The sequence below is a fragment of the Harpia harpyja genome, chromosome 18, assembly GCF_026419915.1.
Source record: "Harpia harpyja isolate bHarHar1 chromosome 18, bHarHar1 primary haplotype, whole genome shotgun sequence".
NCBI lineage: Eukaryota > Metazoa > Chordata > Aves > Accipitriformes > Accipitridae > Harpia > Harpia harpyja.
This window is the reverse complement of record NC_068957.1, coordinates 2,757,025-2,775,900: the sequence shown is the minus strand read 5'-3', so window position 1 is coordinate 2,775,900 and position 18,876 is coordinate 2,757,025. Positions and strand designations below refer to the sequence as shown.

At 47.7% G+C, this 18,876-nt stretch overlaps 1 protein-coding gene across 6 annotated transcripts in view; it reads right to left on the bottom strand.

Annotated features, from left to right (window-relative positions):
- Window positions 1-12,225: 12,225 nt before the first annotated feature.
- Window positions 12,226-18,876, bottom strand: part of LOC128153699 (ubiquitin carboxyl-terminal hydrolase 12-like) — a 32,727-nt gene continuing 26,076 nt past the window's right edge. For all 6 annotated transcript variants that reach the window (XM_052813279.1, XM_052813282.1, XM_052813280.1 and 3 more), the window contains one exon: window positions 12,226-14,607. In XM_052813279.1, the coding sequence (XP_052669239.1) occupies window positions 14,506-14,607 (102 nt within the window). In that variant the 3' untranslated portion in view covers window positions 12,226-14,505. The remainder of the gene's footprint in view (window positions 14,608-18,876) is intronic.

Below are 18,876 nucleotides of genomic sequence, written 5' to 3'. Positions count from 1 at the left end.
GACCTGGTCTGAAATATGGGGTGGGCTAGGACTTCGTCAGAAAAAGGTCACAGCTGCTTGCTGGTAAATGAAATAATTCATATAAAGCAAGTGTTTGGCTCGGAAAATAATCAGCTTGAGTTAGGGAGAGTTATAACCGTGTAAAGCCAAGTGCCAGGAGCCGACAGGAGCAGCTCCCATGGGATTGTGTGAGATGCTGCCCGTCCCTGCCCTCCCGCTGCCTGTGTGCCCCAGCCAGAGCCCTGCCCAGCCCAGCAGGATGGGGCCCAAACAGAACTAGAAATGCCCAGCTGCCCCTAAAATTCTCAGTAACAGAAACAACACGGAGAAGGCAGGTTTCAGCCCCCTGCACCCGACGGGCTCGGTTGCTCCCCCAGCTCAGGGCACAGGCGTGACGTCCTCACTTCATCAATTATGCAGGTGATGTTATTTCTGCCTATGAATAATTCAGTAGGAGCAGTGAAGGCTCCCTGACTTTCCCCGGGCACGGGGCAGCGTTTGCAGGCAGCATCGCTGCCGGCACCGGGCTTGCCGGCAACCTGGGTCTCATCCCAACCTTCAACCTGAACCATACGCATCTGGATTTTGGGTGTATGGAGGTATTTTTCCCCTCTGGGTATTGCGTTTTCTCCTTTGGCACCACTGCCCAGAGCTGTGTCTCAGTAGGGGGGAATTTGCCCAGGGTAAAAGAGACATTTCCAGGAGCGCAAACACCCAGCCGGAGTAGAGAGCTGCTAAATATACTGGGAATCTGCCTTCTCCATCCTCCAGACTGGGGTTTAAACCAGGAAAGTCCTCCGTTCTCAGAGGATTTCCCTCTGCCCTGGACACTTTACCCCAGAGCTGTGCCATGCCTCTCTCCTCAGCGATGCTGGAGGTCGCTTGGCTGAGAAACATCATCCCCGAGACTCCCACAGCGGAATTTATGGCAGAAAGGCACTTGGCAGAGGGGGTGAGAAAACTAGCAGTGGGGAAAGACCCTCCAAATACTTTAAACCCGCCAAATTTGAAGGGACTGGCGAGGTCTTGGTTGGAGTTTCTGGGAGCAGAGCAGCAGTTTCCCTGGAGTGTGCAGAAGAACGATGCACGACCTGGGCAGAAACACGATGCGTGGCACGGACAGAAGCGGGGTGCATGGCACAGGCCATGCCTGGCCCCAGGGACGTGTCACCCCACGCTCAGCCAGGACTGAGGTCCCACACGCCGCAGGCAGTGCTGGCATCGGCACCGGCCAGCTGCCCACCGTGGATCCTGCCTCCCACCGTGGATCCTGCCTCCCACCGCGGATCCTGCCTCCCACCGCGGATCCTGCCTCCCACTGCCGGCAGAGAGCCCATGGGGGATTTACACTTGGCAGAGCAGAGACTGTTTGCGTCTGATCTGCCTTTATTTACCACCTGGGAGTCCCCAAGCAGGGCGAGGGCGGTGGGACAGATGGGGAGGATGAGACACGCGACTGCACCTTCCCATCCAGTTTTAAGCTATTTCTCTCTTTTTTTTTTTTTTTAATGTTTTTTCTCCCAAAAGGTCAGCGCTCTTGTCAGAGCTAGAAGTCACAATCATGTTCCCTGATATCAGTGTAATCGTGTTTGATGAGTCACTTGTTTAACGGGAAGAGGCTGCTGGTTGCTATAGGGATGGCAGCAGAGGGGAGAGGATCCCTTCATTACCCCAATCACCGCTTGTGACGGAGAAAACACAACCCCAAACAATTCCAGGCCAAACTCCCCTTCACTCAAACTTTTTGACACAGTTTGATATGCTGGGCTCTTGCCCCAGCTGTGGAGCTGCAGGGATGCCCAGGCAGGTCCCTAAGCCTGGGACAAGCTGGAGTTTGGGGACATCACAGGGCTGGGAGGTGGCGGGGACCAGGGAGGGATATGATGAGTGCGATGCTCGATGTCAGGCTTGGGTACCATGGGGAAACCAGGAGCTGCAGGGGGTGCAGTGGCTTTGGGGTGATGGAAGGAGACACCGACGAGCTCCCCACCACCAGCTCGTTAAATACCCATCCCTCCTTAAGCTGTTTCTCTATGTCCTAGGAAAAAAATGTGGCTCCTGGGAATGTCGGGGCTGATCCCTTTGTAATGCAGCCGGTGCCCTGATTTGCAAAGGTGAGATGCTGGCAGTGCTGGGGGAGTTGTGGCTGTTTGTCACCTTTGGAAATGAGGCCACCGGGTCACCAAGCCCAGCCGCCGAGGTCGCCGGGACCCATCTCCTCCCGGCTCGGTGTTTGCCAGCCTTTCTCCCCACTGGGTTTCATCCCCGTGGGGCATCCCTTCACCTTCTTCTCTTCTGTGCCAGACTGGGGGATTTATTCACCAATTCGGTCCCGGAGGAAGCTCCCGGCCACTTCTACAGGGGACCCAGGGGGGGAATTCTGCCAGTTCCATCCCTGCAGACCCCCACTGCTGTCGGTAACCCCCCACCATCTACATGATGCTCGGCAGAGGCACTGCTTTCCCCCGGGACACCCCCTGCTTTCCCAGCTCTTCATTAGGGAACTGCTAATTACGACCATAACGTTCATCGATGCCGTTTCACCGCAACGCTCTCTTTTTGTGTAAATGGGCTATATTTAGCTCCACTGCTCCTGCCGGGGATGCAGCTTGCTGGCTCGCACTTTTTCCTCCAGATCAGGAGAATTTGGTGCCTCTTGATGGTGGGGAGGGGAGAAGGGAGAAACCTCTAACCTTCAGCTGTGGTCTCCAAAAAGGTTCATACTTGTTCCCTCCCGCATGAGCGGGGTTTGAAGAGCTCCTTAATGGGCTCTCAGCAGCGCTGGGTTTCAGAAAGGAGTGTCCTTTCCCCTTCACAAATCCCACCATGAAAAATAAAAGTGGGAAAAATAAAAGGAGGATGTCACCAGGGGAGACCCAAACCTCCTGGGTACTGGCTGGTCTGTTGCCCCTTTGGCAGGCAGTGCTCAAGGCACTGCAGAAAAGCACGCTTTTTGGGTGCTCTGACGCCACGGTTGCATCGACAGCGCTGGAGAAGGCTGTCTCCCACCATCTCTGTGCTCTCCAAGCAGCTGTGGCCCCATCAAGCCCAACCCTGCAAGCTCCCCAAGTGTTTTGGGAATTATTCATGTTGGCAACACCATGCCCTTGGAGGGGGAATTACCGGGCCATCGCCCCCTCCGCTCCATCGGCTGCTTGGCACAAGCCTTGTGTGTCCCATGGCTTTCCTCCACGCAAGAAAACCTCTAACACAGCTGGTCCCAGAGCAGCTCTGGGCACATCAGGGGGAGCGGCTGTTGCCGGAGGAGAGGCAATGGGGAAAAAAATGCATTTTTGGTAAAGCGATGGCCCCACGGGCATAGCGATGTGGCTCTGCACTTGGAGCCCTCCAGCCCTGCCTCCCCGACCCGTCTCACCCCTGGGTGCAACCCAGGGACCAGCACAGGCACCCACATTTCGCTGCCATCCTCAGCGTGTCAATCCACGACGGTGCTGGCTCTGGCTTTGGGCAGAGACCCCAAAACGCTGCGGGGGCTTGCTGGGGCCCCCACCCTCACCGGGTCCCACTGTGCTGCTTCCCAAGCAGTGGCTCTCAGCCTCTCTGTTTGCGAACAGGCTGGTGGGGACGGCAGCACGTGCTGAGCTGCAGCACGACTCACGCGTGGCTTGGCGGCTCGGGGACCCCGTGATGCTGCTGGTGTGATGGGGCTGCCGGCGCCTGGGAATGGATGCTGCTCCGCTTCCTCGGGGGCTCAGCGGGGAGCTGGGTCCGGCTGTCCCTGCCCACGATGCCCAGCCCGGGCATGACCGCTCCGCGTGGGGGGGACACCCGTCCCACCTGCAGCAAGTGATGGGGGGTACGAGGGGCAAACCTGGGACACCCCCTTTGCTCAGGAGACACCCCTTTCCTCCCACACTTGCTGCCTCTGACCCAGCAGAGACAACCAGGAGGTATTAAGGGGGCAGGAGGAGGCTCAGCTGGTGTCATGGCTGTGCAGCAGCCCGGAGCCCACGATTTATTTATTTCCAGGCACAGTTTACAGGGGTGAAAACTGCTGCAGAGATGACAGCAGAGAGCGAGGGCTGGGGGCAAGCTGCAGAGCCGCAAGCAGCAGCCCCGGGAACCCCGCAGCACCCAGCACCCAGCGCCGGTGGGGTTTGTCCTCGTGAAACTCACACTGGGCGTTGCAGGGTGGCCACGTCCCAGAGCAGCTACCTGCTGTCTCAACTGCAGAAACCAGCGTCAAGGTCATTTTTATGTTTTATTACGTGCCTTAGTGCTACACGCAACCCCCCTGCAATGTTTCCAGGTGCTTCGGGGAGGAGGATGCGGGTGAATCCCCTTAACTCAGCGCGGTGCGGTGCTGCTCCTGCGTCTGTGCTCCTCGTCTGCAGACCCCGCTGTCCCCAGGGCCGGGAGGGCTGCTGCGGCCGAAACCACCCCGGAGAGCCCAAAACTCTGTCCTTTGGGAAGGGATCGGCAGTTCCCCATCTGCTTCATGGGGTGTCTGTCCCCAGATCTGCCTTGTTGGGTGCCTGAGTCCCCCAAACCCTGCTCTGTTGGGTCCCTGCATTCCAAATCCTGCCTCACTGAGTCTCTGCCCCCCCAAATCCCACCTTCTTGAGTTCAAACCCCCAGATCCTGCCTCAGCGAGTCCCTGACCCTCAAATCCTGTCTCGCTGGGTCCCTGCACCCCAAGGCCAATGACCCCAGCGGGAACAGCCATGCCCACATCCCCCCCCATCCATCAGGGAGCGGGAAATGCTATATGGGCATGCAACTAAATGATCATTATAGCCTGGTGTGTAATTAAATCTGATCCAAAATCCCCAAGCTTGGGATAACCTGGGGCCAGGCGGCTATTTCAGCGAGGAAAAAAATCCCTCTGCTTTCCCCATCAGGTGTTTCTTGAGACACAAAAGAGGCAAAATAGCTTCTTTAAATAGCCGAGCACAGGAGGTGGAAGCAGGAGGCAACCGCGCTCCCGCAGCTGGAACTGCAGCTCTGAAGGTCGGCTCCGCACACAGCCTGCGCCAGCTTCACGCTGGGATACCGCGGGCGAGCGAGCAGAAGGCTATTTTTAGCTGCTTGGCTTTTTAAGAAAACAAAACCCCATCCAGGAAAAACACCGCTGATACATTGGGAAAAATAAACTGAGCTCCAATCCCAGCCCTTGGGAGCATCCCCGCACCCTCCTGTGCTCACAGGCACTGCGCTGGGGTTGGGAACCGGACCTCCAGCCCTGGCTCTCTACAAATTTAGAGAAATATAGGGGATTTCACCCCTAGGCACAGGCTGTTTGGATTGCCTGTCTCTGTTTAACTGGAAATAGGGAGGTGAATGCTCTCACCAGGGTCAGAGCTGCTACTTGGCGCACAGACCAGGTGCTAGATGGATGCTGCGGCATTAACGCGTGCCTCGGCTAAAATCTTGAGTGAGTGTGGAAGGGGAGGGGAAGCAGACGGCAGCGAGGGTTCGTTTGTGGAGCACCCACGAAAAGTGGGGCCAAGGCTGCCCTGCGAGCCCAAGGCAAGGCAGGAGCCCCACCACGGCAGCCTGGCTCAGCCCTTTGGGGTTGTTTTGGATTTGGAGCCATCCCTCGTGGGCTGGATGCCCACCCGGCACCTTGGGTCCATCTCCGTGCCGGGCTGGCAGCCGTGAGCACCTTCCTCCTTGCCCCTGTACTTACATGACCAGGCAAAACCAGGGGTCTGTTTTTTCACTCTGAATTATAGTACTTTCATCCTTGAAACCTTTCAAGGCGAGCATGACCCTGGCTCCCACAGCAGCACACGGAGTGTGCCGCAGTCCCGGTGCCAAGTCCTCGCTTTCCCCACATCCTGCAGTGGGATGGGTGCTGGTCCCTGGCCCCTGCCAGCCATGGGGCACAGGAGGAAGCATCTTACGAGAAACAACCCCAAAACAGGGTGGTTTGGCTACTCCAGATGCCCCGGCAAGGGACAAAACCCTGACGGGGGAGCAGGGCTGTGTCTGGGCAAGGCAACCCACTCAGCAGGATAAATAAAAGAGAGTTAATACCCAACCAGAGCCGGCTGGACATCCCTCAGCCAGACCATCCGGCTCATCCCTCCATCTACTGCTCCCCACTCACCGGCAGCTCCGCGGCGGCCGCTGACAGCTTTTGAGAGAGAACCCTGAGTAACACTGCAGCGAGAGCAACAGGAGAAAAAGAAAATGCCCGGCTTCTCCCGGCACCCGAGGAAGAGGCGATGCTGCTCGAGCGGTGCTAGGGAAAGCAGCAGCTGACGGTGCCGACCCGGGGAGCGTTGGCTGCCGGGGGGGCAAGCGGTGGTTTGAAGCCATCAAAGACGCACAAGTCAAAGGGAGACCTCCCTAAACGCTTCCCACCAGGCTTGGAGGAAAATCAGGGTGGAAATGGATGGGATGAAACGCAAAGCAAGACGGCGTTAATCATCCCTAAACCTACAGCGGAGAGATGGAGAAGGGGCCTGCAGGCCAGGAGAGCGGCTGCTCGGTGATTTGGGGGCATCCCAGCCACTTGCATGAATGCTCGGAGGAGAGCCGGCTCCCTCCCAGCAAGATTCGCCAGCCCGGCATGTTATTTTTTTCAGTGCTGAGATATAATTAGTGCCAGTTCTTCAGGAGCTGTCACTCACCATCACGCAACATTTGCTTTTCTTAGGAATATGACTAACTGGCAAATGATTAAACACACTCGGGGAAGAAGGAGGGGGAAATGAATTATTTTTCTTCCTCCCTGGGAAGGAAAAAAAAGCCCAACAACTTCAGAAGCCACTTTGCAGTCCCAGAGAGTGGAATAAACCTTGACAGGGCTCGAGGAGGGATGCGTGAGCCACCCATCAGTCACACCGGGCAGCCCGCAGCTCCTCCCAGCACAAGGATGCTCGGAGCCACAGCCGGGGCGGTGGGAGTCACCGAGATGCTCGTAACCACAGCTGCTCTGCAGGGATGTGACCACAGCAAAAAGTCAAGCAGCCTTCCTGCCAACCTCCTGGTTTTCCCTTCCCCTTTTCCCCATCGCTCGCACCTACACACAGTGCTGCAGAGGATGCTCTCGTCTGCGCTCCCTCCCAGCAGAGCCCTTTTAACACAGCGGGTTTCTCAAAGCTCATCTCCTCGCCACGGTTGCTTCGAGGAAGGATGCGTCTCCTGGGGACCGAAGGCAGCACCGCTCCAATTACTGCCCTTTAGCTGCGACCCGCAGCCCGCGCTGCGACCGAGAGCCCAGCTGCGGCCTCCGGAGAGCCCCAAATTGGATCCCGCTCTTTCAGATGGGTTATTTCGGAGAGGTTTTATGTTTTGTTGGAAGATATTTTTAGAAGAGGATAATGCGGTTGCCAGCTCTCACGGGAATCCTTCTGTCCCCGAGTCACGGCTGTTGAAGCACTTGGCTCAAACTGTGGAGAAACAGCATGGAGAAACTGGTTTTTCCAAATCCAGTAACCTCCTCCTGTTGGGGGATGAATGGGAAACTTTGGCAAAACCAAAGTTTGGCCCGTCTGCTGGGTCTGACGCTCAAGAAGCTGAGAGGCCCCAAAAATTTAAACCTAGGTTTATATTCAGCTTTATATCACCCATGAGAAACCAGGCAAATAAGGGTAAAATCTCCATTCAACTCTTCACTTAACTGTCTGTACCTTAGGGATAAGTTAATGAAAATATTTCCATTTTGCTCTATCTGGTGACTTCCCACATCCTTTAATGCCCCTTCCTGGCCTGAAGACTCACTCTCAGATCCTCACCACCCTGCACTTGTCCCCACGTTTCAGGGGACACCCCGAGCACCTGGCAGGAGACTTTGAAAGGTGCCAGCGAGTGCCCTTGGCATAAGGGCAGGGAGGTGTCAGGGCCATTCCTCCATCCACATCGGGATCAGGTACCAGCGTGGTTTGGCTCTTCTATGCTGAAGTGATGGCAAAGAATTTTAAAGGAATAAACTGGATTTTTTCCAAACTCGTAGCCTTTTGCTTGGAGAAATATTGTGACTCCAAATCTGAAAATGAACAGTTTAACTTTAAAAAAAAAATTTAAAAATGAGGACTTGGAAAGGATTGCCAAGAATAACACTTTTTCCCCATCACCACCACGTGCTCTGTCATGTACTTTGTTGCGTCCTTGCCAGGGAAGAGCTGAGGGTTTGCTGGCACGAGGGTGGAAGCAAAGGGACCTGGAGGAGTTTCATAACAGAGCAATCTTGGCGTGGAGTTATTTTACCTTGGCTTGTCCGGGAAGGGGGGCCTCCAGGTGTGGCTCGGACTTGGAAAAAACACATGGCAACTTGATGGTGCCCCAACTGCAACCAAACATCCACCCACACGTGTTTTGATGCCCAGGGACCGTCCACGACGCAGAGACGTGCTGCTGAGATGAGACTTTCCACCCGCCACAGCCTCCCGAACACGCAGGGTCCCCATGACCTGCGAAGACAGGGCTGCAGACCTGATGCTTTCCAAACATCGAGCGTATTTCAAATTGCCCATGGCCAAGAGAAAAAGGAACAACGGACCCAAATTGTAGGGGACGCAAACGAGTCAAGACAAGGAGGTCTCGCAAGGTCTGAAATCTGTGCCGACATCAACGTGAGGTTCCTGGCCAAATAAATCTTTCCTGCCGGCTTTGATGGGGCTCTATCGCACAAAGACCTCCGAGATACCAACCCTCTGCTCCCCACTGCCTCTGGGCACAGACGGCCCCGCACACCAGAGCTTCCAGATGTGCTTTCCCTTCCTTTGGGCCATCCCTTCCCTCCCTCCGTTTCTTCATGGCACAGTCCCTGCTTTCTGCTTTACAGCGCTGCAGTGACTTGTTGCGGTAGATGCAGGCTGCTTCTCACCGAAGGAAACGAATGCACTGATAGAGTGCTAATTAGGATACTTAATTACAAAGTTATTCAGCTCCTGCTGAAAACCGCCCGCTATTTTCTTTTGTGTCTACACCTAGGGGTAGACAGAAGAAATAGCTTCAGCTGCGTGTGACCTTATCTTCATCCATGGCCGTGGTCCGGTGGTCAGTAGCAGGTGGAGGTTCACTCTAGCTGGTCAGCTGGAGCTCCTGTTAGCTTGTCCCTTCTAAGTCCAGGCCTTAAAGCCAAGTAAGTGTCTCTTTCCACCTCTATATTCCTCCGCCAATATATTTTGCTAAAGCAGCTACGCTCCAGATGAAAACCATCTTGAAAAGGAAATGAGCTCCGGGTAGATCTGGGGACATTCCCAACTCCAGATGCAGCTCTCAGCCCCCATCCTTGCCCTTCTCCCCTTCTTTTGCAGGCTTTCTCTAATTCTACACTGCCTGTGACTTGGGAAATCACCAGGGAAAACCCAGCTGGGACTATCTGAATTTTTTTTACACGAATCGCAGCGTAACCTCTGCCTCCACCGCATGCCCCAGCTTTGGTGCAGCTCCCTGGGGCTGGATCCAGGTGCAGAGGACGCTCCTCAGCAGCGTGGCACCAAGAGCATTTTGCCCTCAATAAATCTGGGCCAACGTATCTAGAGTAAGACTTCGGGGGCCCTGATATTTTAAGGCCTTCATAAATCCTTTCTTAGCTTTGCCCTTCAGGTCCAGCTCTTCCTCTTGGGGTTTCTAAGCTGCCCTCTGTTTCAAGGCCCCTGGGCTTCACTCCCCATCCAAACTGACACTGGCTCGTGGGTCCAGTCCCCATCACGCCACGTGGGTCTCGGAGAGCATCTGTTCCCACACCCATCATCTCCCATGTTCCAGATCCACCTCCCCAGACAAACACACCCTGGCATGGCACGAGGTGCCCTGACGAAGGGACGAGTTACCAACCACGGCTGCTGGAGACTCTTCGCTTTCCTCCAGAACCGGCATGTTCCACATCAAGGCAGCGCAGCAGCCTCACGCTCTCCCTGGCCCGAGCTCCCCGGCAGCTCGCTCTTCATCTCCTTTGGGAGGCAGCCAACACACCGGCCTCCGAACGGCACTCTGCAATTCTGCTGCTCCCTGCGTCACCCCTTTCCTTTCGGGGACCGCGGCAGGAGAAGGGGCTGCCCATCTCTCACCTCCTCAAATGCCATGTTCCACCTCTCCAGGCCCAGCTGATCTCATTACACTTTCTTTTCAAGAAAAAACTTTGCAGGAGGTAACCAATTATCCTACAATGAGGTCCTAAAGTCAGATTTTCATCTTATGCACCTTTTAGTAGTTTCTGGACAAAAATCCAGAAGATTGTACTGTTCCTGATAAAAATGAAGGCAAAAAACAGTTAAGTATGTAAGTGCCGATAACCACTGCAGTGGTTTTTGTGTTTGTTATTTGTATTAAGGAGCTTTTAAAACAACTGACAACCGCTGAAGGTGCTCATTATTAGCAACTCAAATTACACGCTGCCACTGTGTAACTCATCCTTCCCTTTCAGGGCTTTCTCTCTCCCTCCCGCTGCAGCGCAGACACATGGCACACACTGCAACAGGCTCATACAAGTACCAACAGCCTGATGGGGAGGCAGGAGCTCAGGGTCCAATGCTGCTGCAGGCTCTGTTGTACATACAGAGTACATACATACATACTCTCTCTAGCAGCGAGATCCTTGCCCCGGCTTAGAGCTGCTTGGTTGTTCTGCTTTAACACAAAAGGAGCTCCCCAGATGCGACAGAGCCAGCACGCGTCCCCTCCAAACACGCGCTGACACAAAGGCGAGTTAGTTAAAATGAACAGCCAGATGGTAGAAAGGATCAAACCATTTTCTTTTGCAAAGAATTGTCTTCAGAATAAAAGGACAAGACGACCCTCACACTATCCCACCCATGCCGCTTCATTTTTAACCTTATGGACTCTGAACTATCGCGTAGAGACATCTAATCCCATTCGGCTGCTGCTTTCAGGAACCAGACAAAGCAGGCTGGCTTGGTAGGTGGAAACAAATTCTGTAGATAGGACTGATTTTGCAGGAGCAGGAGGGAAGCAGACAGAAGTAGCCTGAAGGTTAATTAGTGCAACAACAGCAAATGCTAGCAGGACTTTACATGTTGAGAATTAATTATGTTTCGGGGGATTGTTTCCTTTTGATGAATGCCGAGGACTACAATGGGAAGGTTTTACTTGTCTCAGGGGCCTTTGTTAGTCTATTTTCTTTCTTGTACCAATCAAATACGATTTGTTTTAAACATATCCTAAATTGAGCTGGCATGGTGACTTTAAAAGCTCCTGCTGGTAACTAGAACATGCCAAGCACAAACACCACTTCATAAACAACCTCTGTTTCTGAAGTCTTTAGGGCAGAGCCTCTCCACAAACAAACTGTAGGATCTGCTGAATTAGAAGAAAAATAGCAACACGGGGTGCATTTTGCTTCAGCTGCTGGTTAGCGGAGACCCATAACAATCATGGGATGGTCTTCACCCTCACTCCAGTGCTAGGTTCTGGAGAAGACCTGAAGTGACAAGACCAGCCCCCAAATCCTGATATCAGTCCTGCCTTACTGGTACTCAAAGCTAAAACCACATTGCTTTTGGACGTTCTGATTTTGGTTGTTTGCCCTCAACAAAATTAATTCTGGGCAATACTCTTTCTAAAGTGACTGAAAGTCAAACTCACATTCACTAGAGTTAAAATTAGCTCCATTTATTTATTGCTGATGTGTGACCCAGCAGGACAAGAACCAGACAGTATTTTGCATTTAAAAAGCATTTTTACAGAGCAGCTGTCATTTTCAAATCTCATTTCCTTCTATTGCGTTCTGACCTAGTCCCACAAATTCCTACTCACAGGAGCAGCCTTTGATCAAATTTTCCCCATATAAAAGTGAACTCCAGCGAACCACACAGAAATGAAGACCTGTCCTGCAATGAACCTGGAAAGCTCCAAGCATATGGTACTATTTTTGCTTTTAAATATCTCTGTTCCAGATCAGTCAGATAATATTTGCAACAGTGTCTTACGGAGTCCAACAGCAAGGGGTGAAAGAGGGAGAAGGAAAAAGGCAATCACAGGGAAAGGCAAGGGCAGAGCTACAGGGGATGATGAAGAGATTAAGGAATACCAGCAGTGGGATGGGTGTCAGGGGAAAAGGCCCTGGGTAACCTCTCCTCGGTTTACCAGCACATCAATTATAATCTATGACACTGAATTATTCATTTCTCTTGGTTTAAACCGCTTATGCACAGGTTATATGCATGCAAATACAGCGGGGTTGGAATCCCTCAGCCAGCTGGGAGGGAGGAGCTAAGGAGAGCGAGCAACTAAACAATTACTTTTCTTTCTGCCTCAGAATGAAATTCAAGGAAAAGCATTTGGGCCATGTGCATTTGATCATACATGACCTTTATTGGAGACAGGTGGGGTCATTTATTATACAGAAGTAACATCACACCATTCTCTTCCAATTTAATTCCTTTTAGTCTCCTTATAAATCTGTAGCAAAAGTGCACTTTTAACAGTTTTTAATCTATAGTATATATCTTTCAATATTATCTCTCAGTCAGGTATTTTATTTGTAAAAATGTATCACCAGATATACAAAATACATGTCTAGTGTACTACATTAATTTTTTGTATTTACTGTTTAGATTATTTTTAACTCAGTGCTCTCTTTTTCATTTTTTGCAAGACTTAGTGATGACAGTCTTCTGGTAGCGCCACCAGGAGAGGACTCACAGCTTGTGTGTGAACAAGGGGAGAAGACTCGTAGCCAGGAACAATTTTCACACAATAGGAACAAGATGACAAGAACGTTTGCTGTTATTGAATATGTCTCTTAAAATGACAGTACTCTGTATAATAAAAAATAATTAAAAAACCCAATGTCCATATTTTATCTTCTGGAAGAGGAGATGTGCCAGGAGAATGGAACCTATACCCAGTTGGAATACAATGGTAATGATTAATTTGCATTTTGAAGACAGGAGTTAATTGCTAACATTACGATTCTGGTCATGATAAGAAGAAACAGATACGTACAGCCACCACAAGAAACTGTTTGTGAAATGCTGTTTTCCTGAGGACAATATTTTGGTAAAATATTTTATATCCTGTACAAGCCACAGAATTGCATAAGTTAAATGTCCTCAAGAACAACAATCACCAGTATATACCATGAACGGCTGTGCTGGGAACAATCACACAGAGGACAGCTCTCGTGTTACCTAACAAGATGAAGAAAGGAAAATATTCATTTCCACCGGTAGTTTAGAGCCAGCTGCAGCAAGCTTTGGCACAGCAACAGGACTTTTCAAAAAGAAAATTACAGAAGATTTTCTGAGACTTCTTACAAACTTCTTTAGTCTTTTCTTTCTAGTTATCCTTGAGATTATAATATATACACAAGTAACGGATAATTACTTAATTTCAGTCTTCAAAAGACTAACAATTTCCCCTGTTAAGCAAGGCCTATAGAGGTAAAACAGATCAGAAGCATTTTTAGGGGGTGTTATGATTCCCAGATCGATACAAACATTACCAACAGATGATGAGGAACACTTAGCAAGGTAACGTCTGGGTTGGTTGGTTTGTTTTCCTTCTTACACGTTCATTATTTTGAAGACTAAGAACAACTGGATTAGTTACATAAATAATGCTTCCCTTGGTTAACCTTCACAATTAGTGCTGTTTCTGTGTATTAGCATAGATTCAAAATGCTAGTTGCATCAGTTTACTATGTATTCAATGAAATGTTGAACAGATCCTGTTTCAGAATGAGGGCACTTTTGGTTTATGCAATAGCTCCAAGAAATGCTGTAACTACAAACTTTCTACAGCAACTGGTTGCCAGACATATTCCTCAAAAGGTAACTGCTTTTCTGCTCCCCTTAAATCTGCAGCAACGTGGCTTTGAGTCAAAACTTCTGCTTCAAAAGAAAAACGCACAATAGACTAGGCTGAATATGGATAAAGTTCTATACCTTCTGAAGAAGAAACAGAACAATAAAAATAAAAATAAGCAGTGCTGTTAGTGTTATCTAAAACCAAGATAATGCATAATGGGGAAATTTACAATGCTGCAGAGAGAGTTTTTTGTCTGGGTTTTTTGTTGGGTTTTTTTTGTTTTTTTTTATAAAAATTACAGACTTGACATTTCCAATATGTCTTAGCTTTGTACTGCTTCTCAAGTCTGAGTCACCAAAAATATCCAGCAACCAGCTGCTGTTCATATCCTAAAATATGCCTTCAGCTGACACTGAATATTGAAATCATTCTGCTAAAATACAGAAAAACGATGATGGTAGAAACCAAGGTATAGCCTCAGGCCAACATTAAATGGTAAAAATTCTACAATGCTACTTTTAAATCTCTTCTTCAGTTCATGAACAAATAAGCAGCCAGGTTTCAAGTAGAGGTAACACAGATTTTGGAAGATAGCACGTAAAAAAAGCCCAGAAAGAAAACTGGAACAAAAGCTCTTCTTGTTACGGCAGTCAGCACTAATCCTCCACGAAATGGCAGGGAGAAACCTTTATTCACCCTGCTGGATCTGTCCTGGTCCTACAGCAACAATGAGGAACTGCTTCTGCTGTCACAAATATGTTCCATTTGGACATATCTTGATCCCTTTTTTCTTTTATTTGTATACATGTATCTTTTGTCTTAGTCTCTTGACTGGTAGAAGAGGATATATCCAGATTCTGAGTTTTTTGAAATGTCTGATGTTAACCCATAGAATTCTTCGATGGCCTGGGCATCAATTTTCTGAAAATTAATGAAAATCATAATTAGCCTCATTCAAAACACCACCCTAAGAAACCCTTTCCCAGACAAAGCATTATTTTCAGTTCTTGGAGGTGATGCTGGAAAGCCATGTAGTATTAATACAGCAATATTTCAGTATCATTGAATCCAACCAAATACAACAAAACATTTTTTCCACTTAATACCTTATTCACTATGGAAAAAAAAGAAATCAAGATGAAATAATAAACCTCTCAGAAGTGGTGCACTCTTAAGCTGGACTATAAAAAAAGGGATCCGTGAAAATGTATCCTTAAAAGAGTACATGACATTTTTATATTTGCTTTCTCATTCAGACTGGTGTTACCTTTCCTGACTATAGGTTTGTAATGTAAATGACAAAAAGCAGTCACTGATCAGTAAAGATTTTTGTACAGTTGGGAGTACAGAAGGACCACCTTCAGCAGATTTAACATTCAGCTAAAATAACTCCAGATTTTAAAGTTCTTGTGACCCTCTTACGTAGAGAAGTCCTGCAAGTGCTACTGGTCATTATACCATGAAATCTGTTGATCTCATCTGATTATGATCTTCCGGTCTTATGAGAGCTTTCCTTCCTTTGGATTTGCTGGTACAATGCCTACTGCAATATTAACACAAGGTTTGTATTTTAAGAGAAATAAATTATTTGCCATATTAATAGAATTAAATGGTCTGCTTATATTTCAAGTTGTGAAATATGTGCAGAAAAGCAAATTTTCATTTTATACTCCAACCAGCAAGGCCTGAAGGGCATATTAAAGGGTTTTTAAAGATGCAAGTTCTACAGTCTTGATCCCGCTCCTGAGAACAATTGGCTTCACATTACTGAATTTGATTCTGCAGTCAGTGGAGAGCAAGCGTAGAGACCAAAACACTGAAATAAAATACTCCCTGAAAAACGACCTGTGCTGCTCAGCACTCCACTGTGTTTTAGTATTTTAAAATACCTCTAGGACTCTGGATCCACAGAGATGAGAGGCTGAAGTAGCCAGAATTTGTTGTGGAGGACCAAAGGGAGACTAGCCTAAAGTTTCCCTTTATTCCCCAAGGAATAAAGTTTAGGAAGCAAAGAAATGTTCAGAATACAAGAGGCTCTGGGTTGAACAGCTGCTTTGATCACAAGAGGGAGTAGCAGAGACCAGCTTTTGCTTACATCTTAAAAGAAAGGGACCACGCTATGACTCCATCAAGGAGCCTCTTGAGCTACAGAATCTATTTGGCAGTGTGCTAAATCATGGCTCAGTGAACAGACTTCAGCATCACCAGCAAACACAAAAGCATTGGTTTCTCTAAGTGGCACTGCCAAACAACCTGAAAGTTTAGGCCATCCTTTTCCCAGTCTTTTTGAAGCACAAGAAAAACAGACATAGTAAGTTTCCAGAAGATACATCAACCGCAGGACAGAGCTGCAGAAATTCTCCCTTGAATACCTGAATAGCTTTGTTAAAATATAAAAATAAATAAATAAAAAAAATAAATAAAATGGGGGGGAACCAAACAGATGTTTTGTCTTTCTCTCTTCTCCATTCAAGGACTTCAGAGAAGCTGAAATACCGTACAGAGGGGTTTTGCATTTTCACACAATTTATTAACATAATGTCTACTACAAACTGTTAGATACTCATTTTAACAGAAAAATAGCAAAAGAACATTCTTCAGTCCTTGTAATATATTTAGCAGACAACTCAAACATGTTTTATTTTAAGTGCCGACTAACTTGCCATGCAATCAAGTCTATTTCCACTACTCAGTTTGAATGCAACTCAAACATTTGATATAGATTAATTCATCCTACAGATATTTATAGTTTTATCATGGCAAAACTGACTTCCTTCTTTAATTTCACTATCCACAGAAAACACAGTGGAACTGAAAGAGGATTATATAGCCTCTATTCTTCCCATCCTTAGTTGACCACATATATTGTGGACAGCAAAGTTTTACCCAGTTGCAGCTTCAGAGTAACAACCAGTTGATGGTTTCACAACTACTTTTAGGATTCTGCAGCCACACCTGGCATTAAGAAAATTTTTCCTGTTAACTGAGCTTAAATATCCTTTGCTCACTTCCAGACAACTATTCTGGTTCCCCAAACAAAATCCTTTTCTTGCATACCATTCATAGCATTCAGCTGAATGCTGCAAATCTCCGAACAAATATTTAAGTGAAGACATACAATCATTCTCCCCCTTTTCTCAATTTAGAGAACACCCTGGATGGACACTTTTCCATCTCTATTTCACATAAACATTGTCACTGTGATGTATCACTCTAATCATGATCTAATAGCCAGAGATCACTTACTCAGGTTTCTCAATTAATTTTGCTTGGCGCAGTAACCCATTTGGACTGATCTGCCTCCTGGATTTGATGCAGTTGCTTTTCACATATGCTGTAGTATGTTTGATTATCATCTATCTTCAATTTAATTGAAAGTTGGCCTTCCAACCACATCCAAATAGATAAATAAATATGATTTCACCACTTCTGACATTTAGTGGGTAATAAGGATAAACTACTTCCGATTGACAGTTTGGAGCTATTAATTCATATCACTTGCCAAAAATGCAACAAAGCTTTTTAACTGTATTTAAGGGGAAAAAGCTTTCTCCTGTGTTCTCTTTCGGTTGCACTATCTGTATACAGGTACACAGGCTTTGGACTCATCTTCTGAAGTCTGTTGACTAATACCTGTTTTGTTATGTAGCCAGTTCACACCTAGAATGTTAAGTTTCGAATGCTTAAACAAAAAAGAAAAAAAAAATCTGCTTTCAGGTTCTCTCTGAAGAGTAGAAGGCTCCTGTGGTTAACCCTCAAACCAGAAACTTATGTTGAATTCATGCTTTAGGGGATTTGAGGCTTTGGGGTTTTTTTGCCACTCCATTTTTGAGGACAACCTCTGTAATGTCATACACAGCAACAGATTTCCTGTAGTGTCACCTTATGGCTAATCACAAGCAGTTTGAAAACAGTACTTGGTCAAGTTCAGAGTAGGTATTTAAACCTCTTTAGGCAGCAGATGGAACTGACAAAAGTAGTTGCGGCTTTACTTCACTTTTTCAGTGAATAGCCTACAGCACTAGTAAGGAACTAATTCTCAAGAGCTGATGACTAAGCAGGGAGAGAGAACAGATGAGTAAAACTGCAGCTATTTCTTCCAGCAGCCTGTAGCATCAGGAAAGAGAGAGCTGCCTCCACTATCCTGTTCTCCTCGATCACTGCATCGCCAGAAATTCAGGTGAGTTCTAGAAGGTTGAGGAAAGAGAAAGGATGGTACTTCCTAGACAGATGAAGGTGAGAGGTAAGCTTCACACACTTAGAAGGCAGGAGCAGCTACAACGGATAGTCAGTAAAGAGATCCTCTGGGACAAACCCAGAAGGAATCCTTATGCTACACTCTCCAAAGAAGGTCAAGGAGCAACTGTTCATCAGAAAAGGCCAATGATCTCAAACGACTCATGCAAAACTCATGTGCAATTTTTCATGCCCTCCACTGGTAGGAAAAACAAAGCCTACATTTCACAGAAAACAAACGACACATGCAAACGCCAGCCAGAGAGAATCTTCTAGCAGGAAATGGAATCTTAAACTTCCAGATCCGCAGCTGGCGCAGAGGTAGTGCTACAGGACAGGGCTACGTTGCTAATCAAGACAGTGAAATCTCAAAGAGCTATGGAAAGAAAAAAAGTAGACATTTCAGATCAAAGAGCTTTATTTTTACAGCATTTTAGATAAACTCTGTAAAAGAGATGAACTTAAAAAAAGAAAGCCACGATTAAAGTTAGAAAAGCAACTTAAAGGAAAAAAGAAAAAAAACCACCAACCCTCCAGGAGAAAGGAACTACATTCTAGCTTACTTGTGACAGCTCCTTGAATTTATTGCCCAGTAACAGACAGCACATACTTAAAAGTTATGTTTTGGCACATCTACAAAAGTGCCAACGGTGTTTGCAGATGAAAAGAAATTCTGTTTTGACCTAAAAGCTAAGATACAACATAGAAGTGACTGATAGAAAACAAATATAGAACAACAAGATGGTTACTTTATATCTACTTTTAAAATTTAAAGTTTACCTCCTGGATGGAAAAGACAGTGAATACTTGCATTTAAAAATACTGAAGTGAACACTATTTCCAAAATTAGCTGACACAATTATGTACTTCATCCATGACAGAAGCAGAGGAAAATAACCCTCAAAATATAGTAATGGGAGAAAGGCAACTGTTCATAGTCATACAAGCTATCCA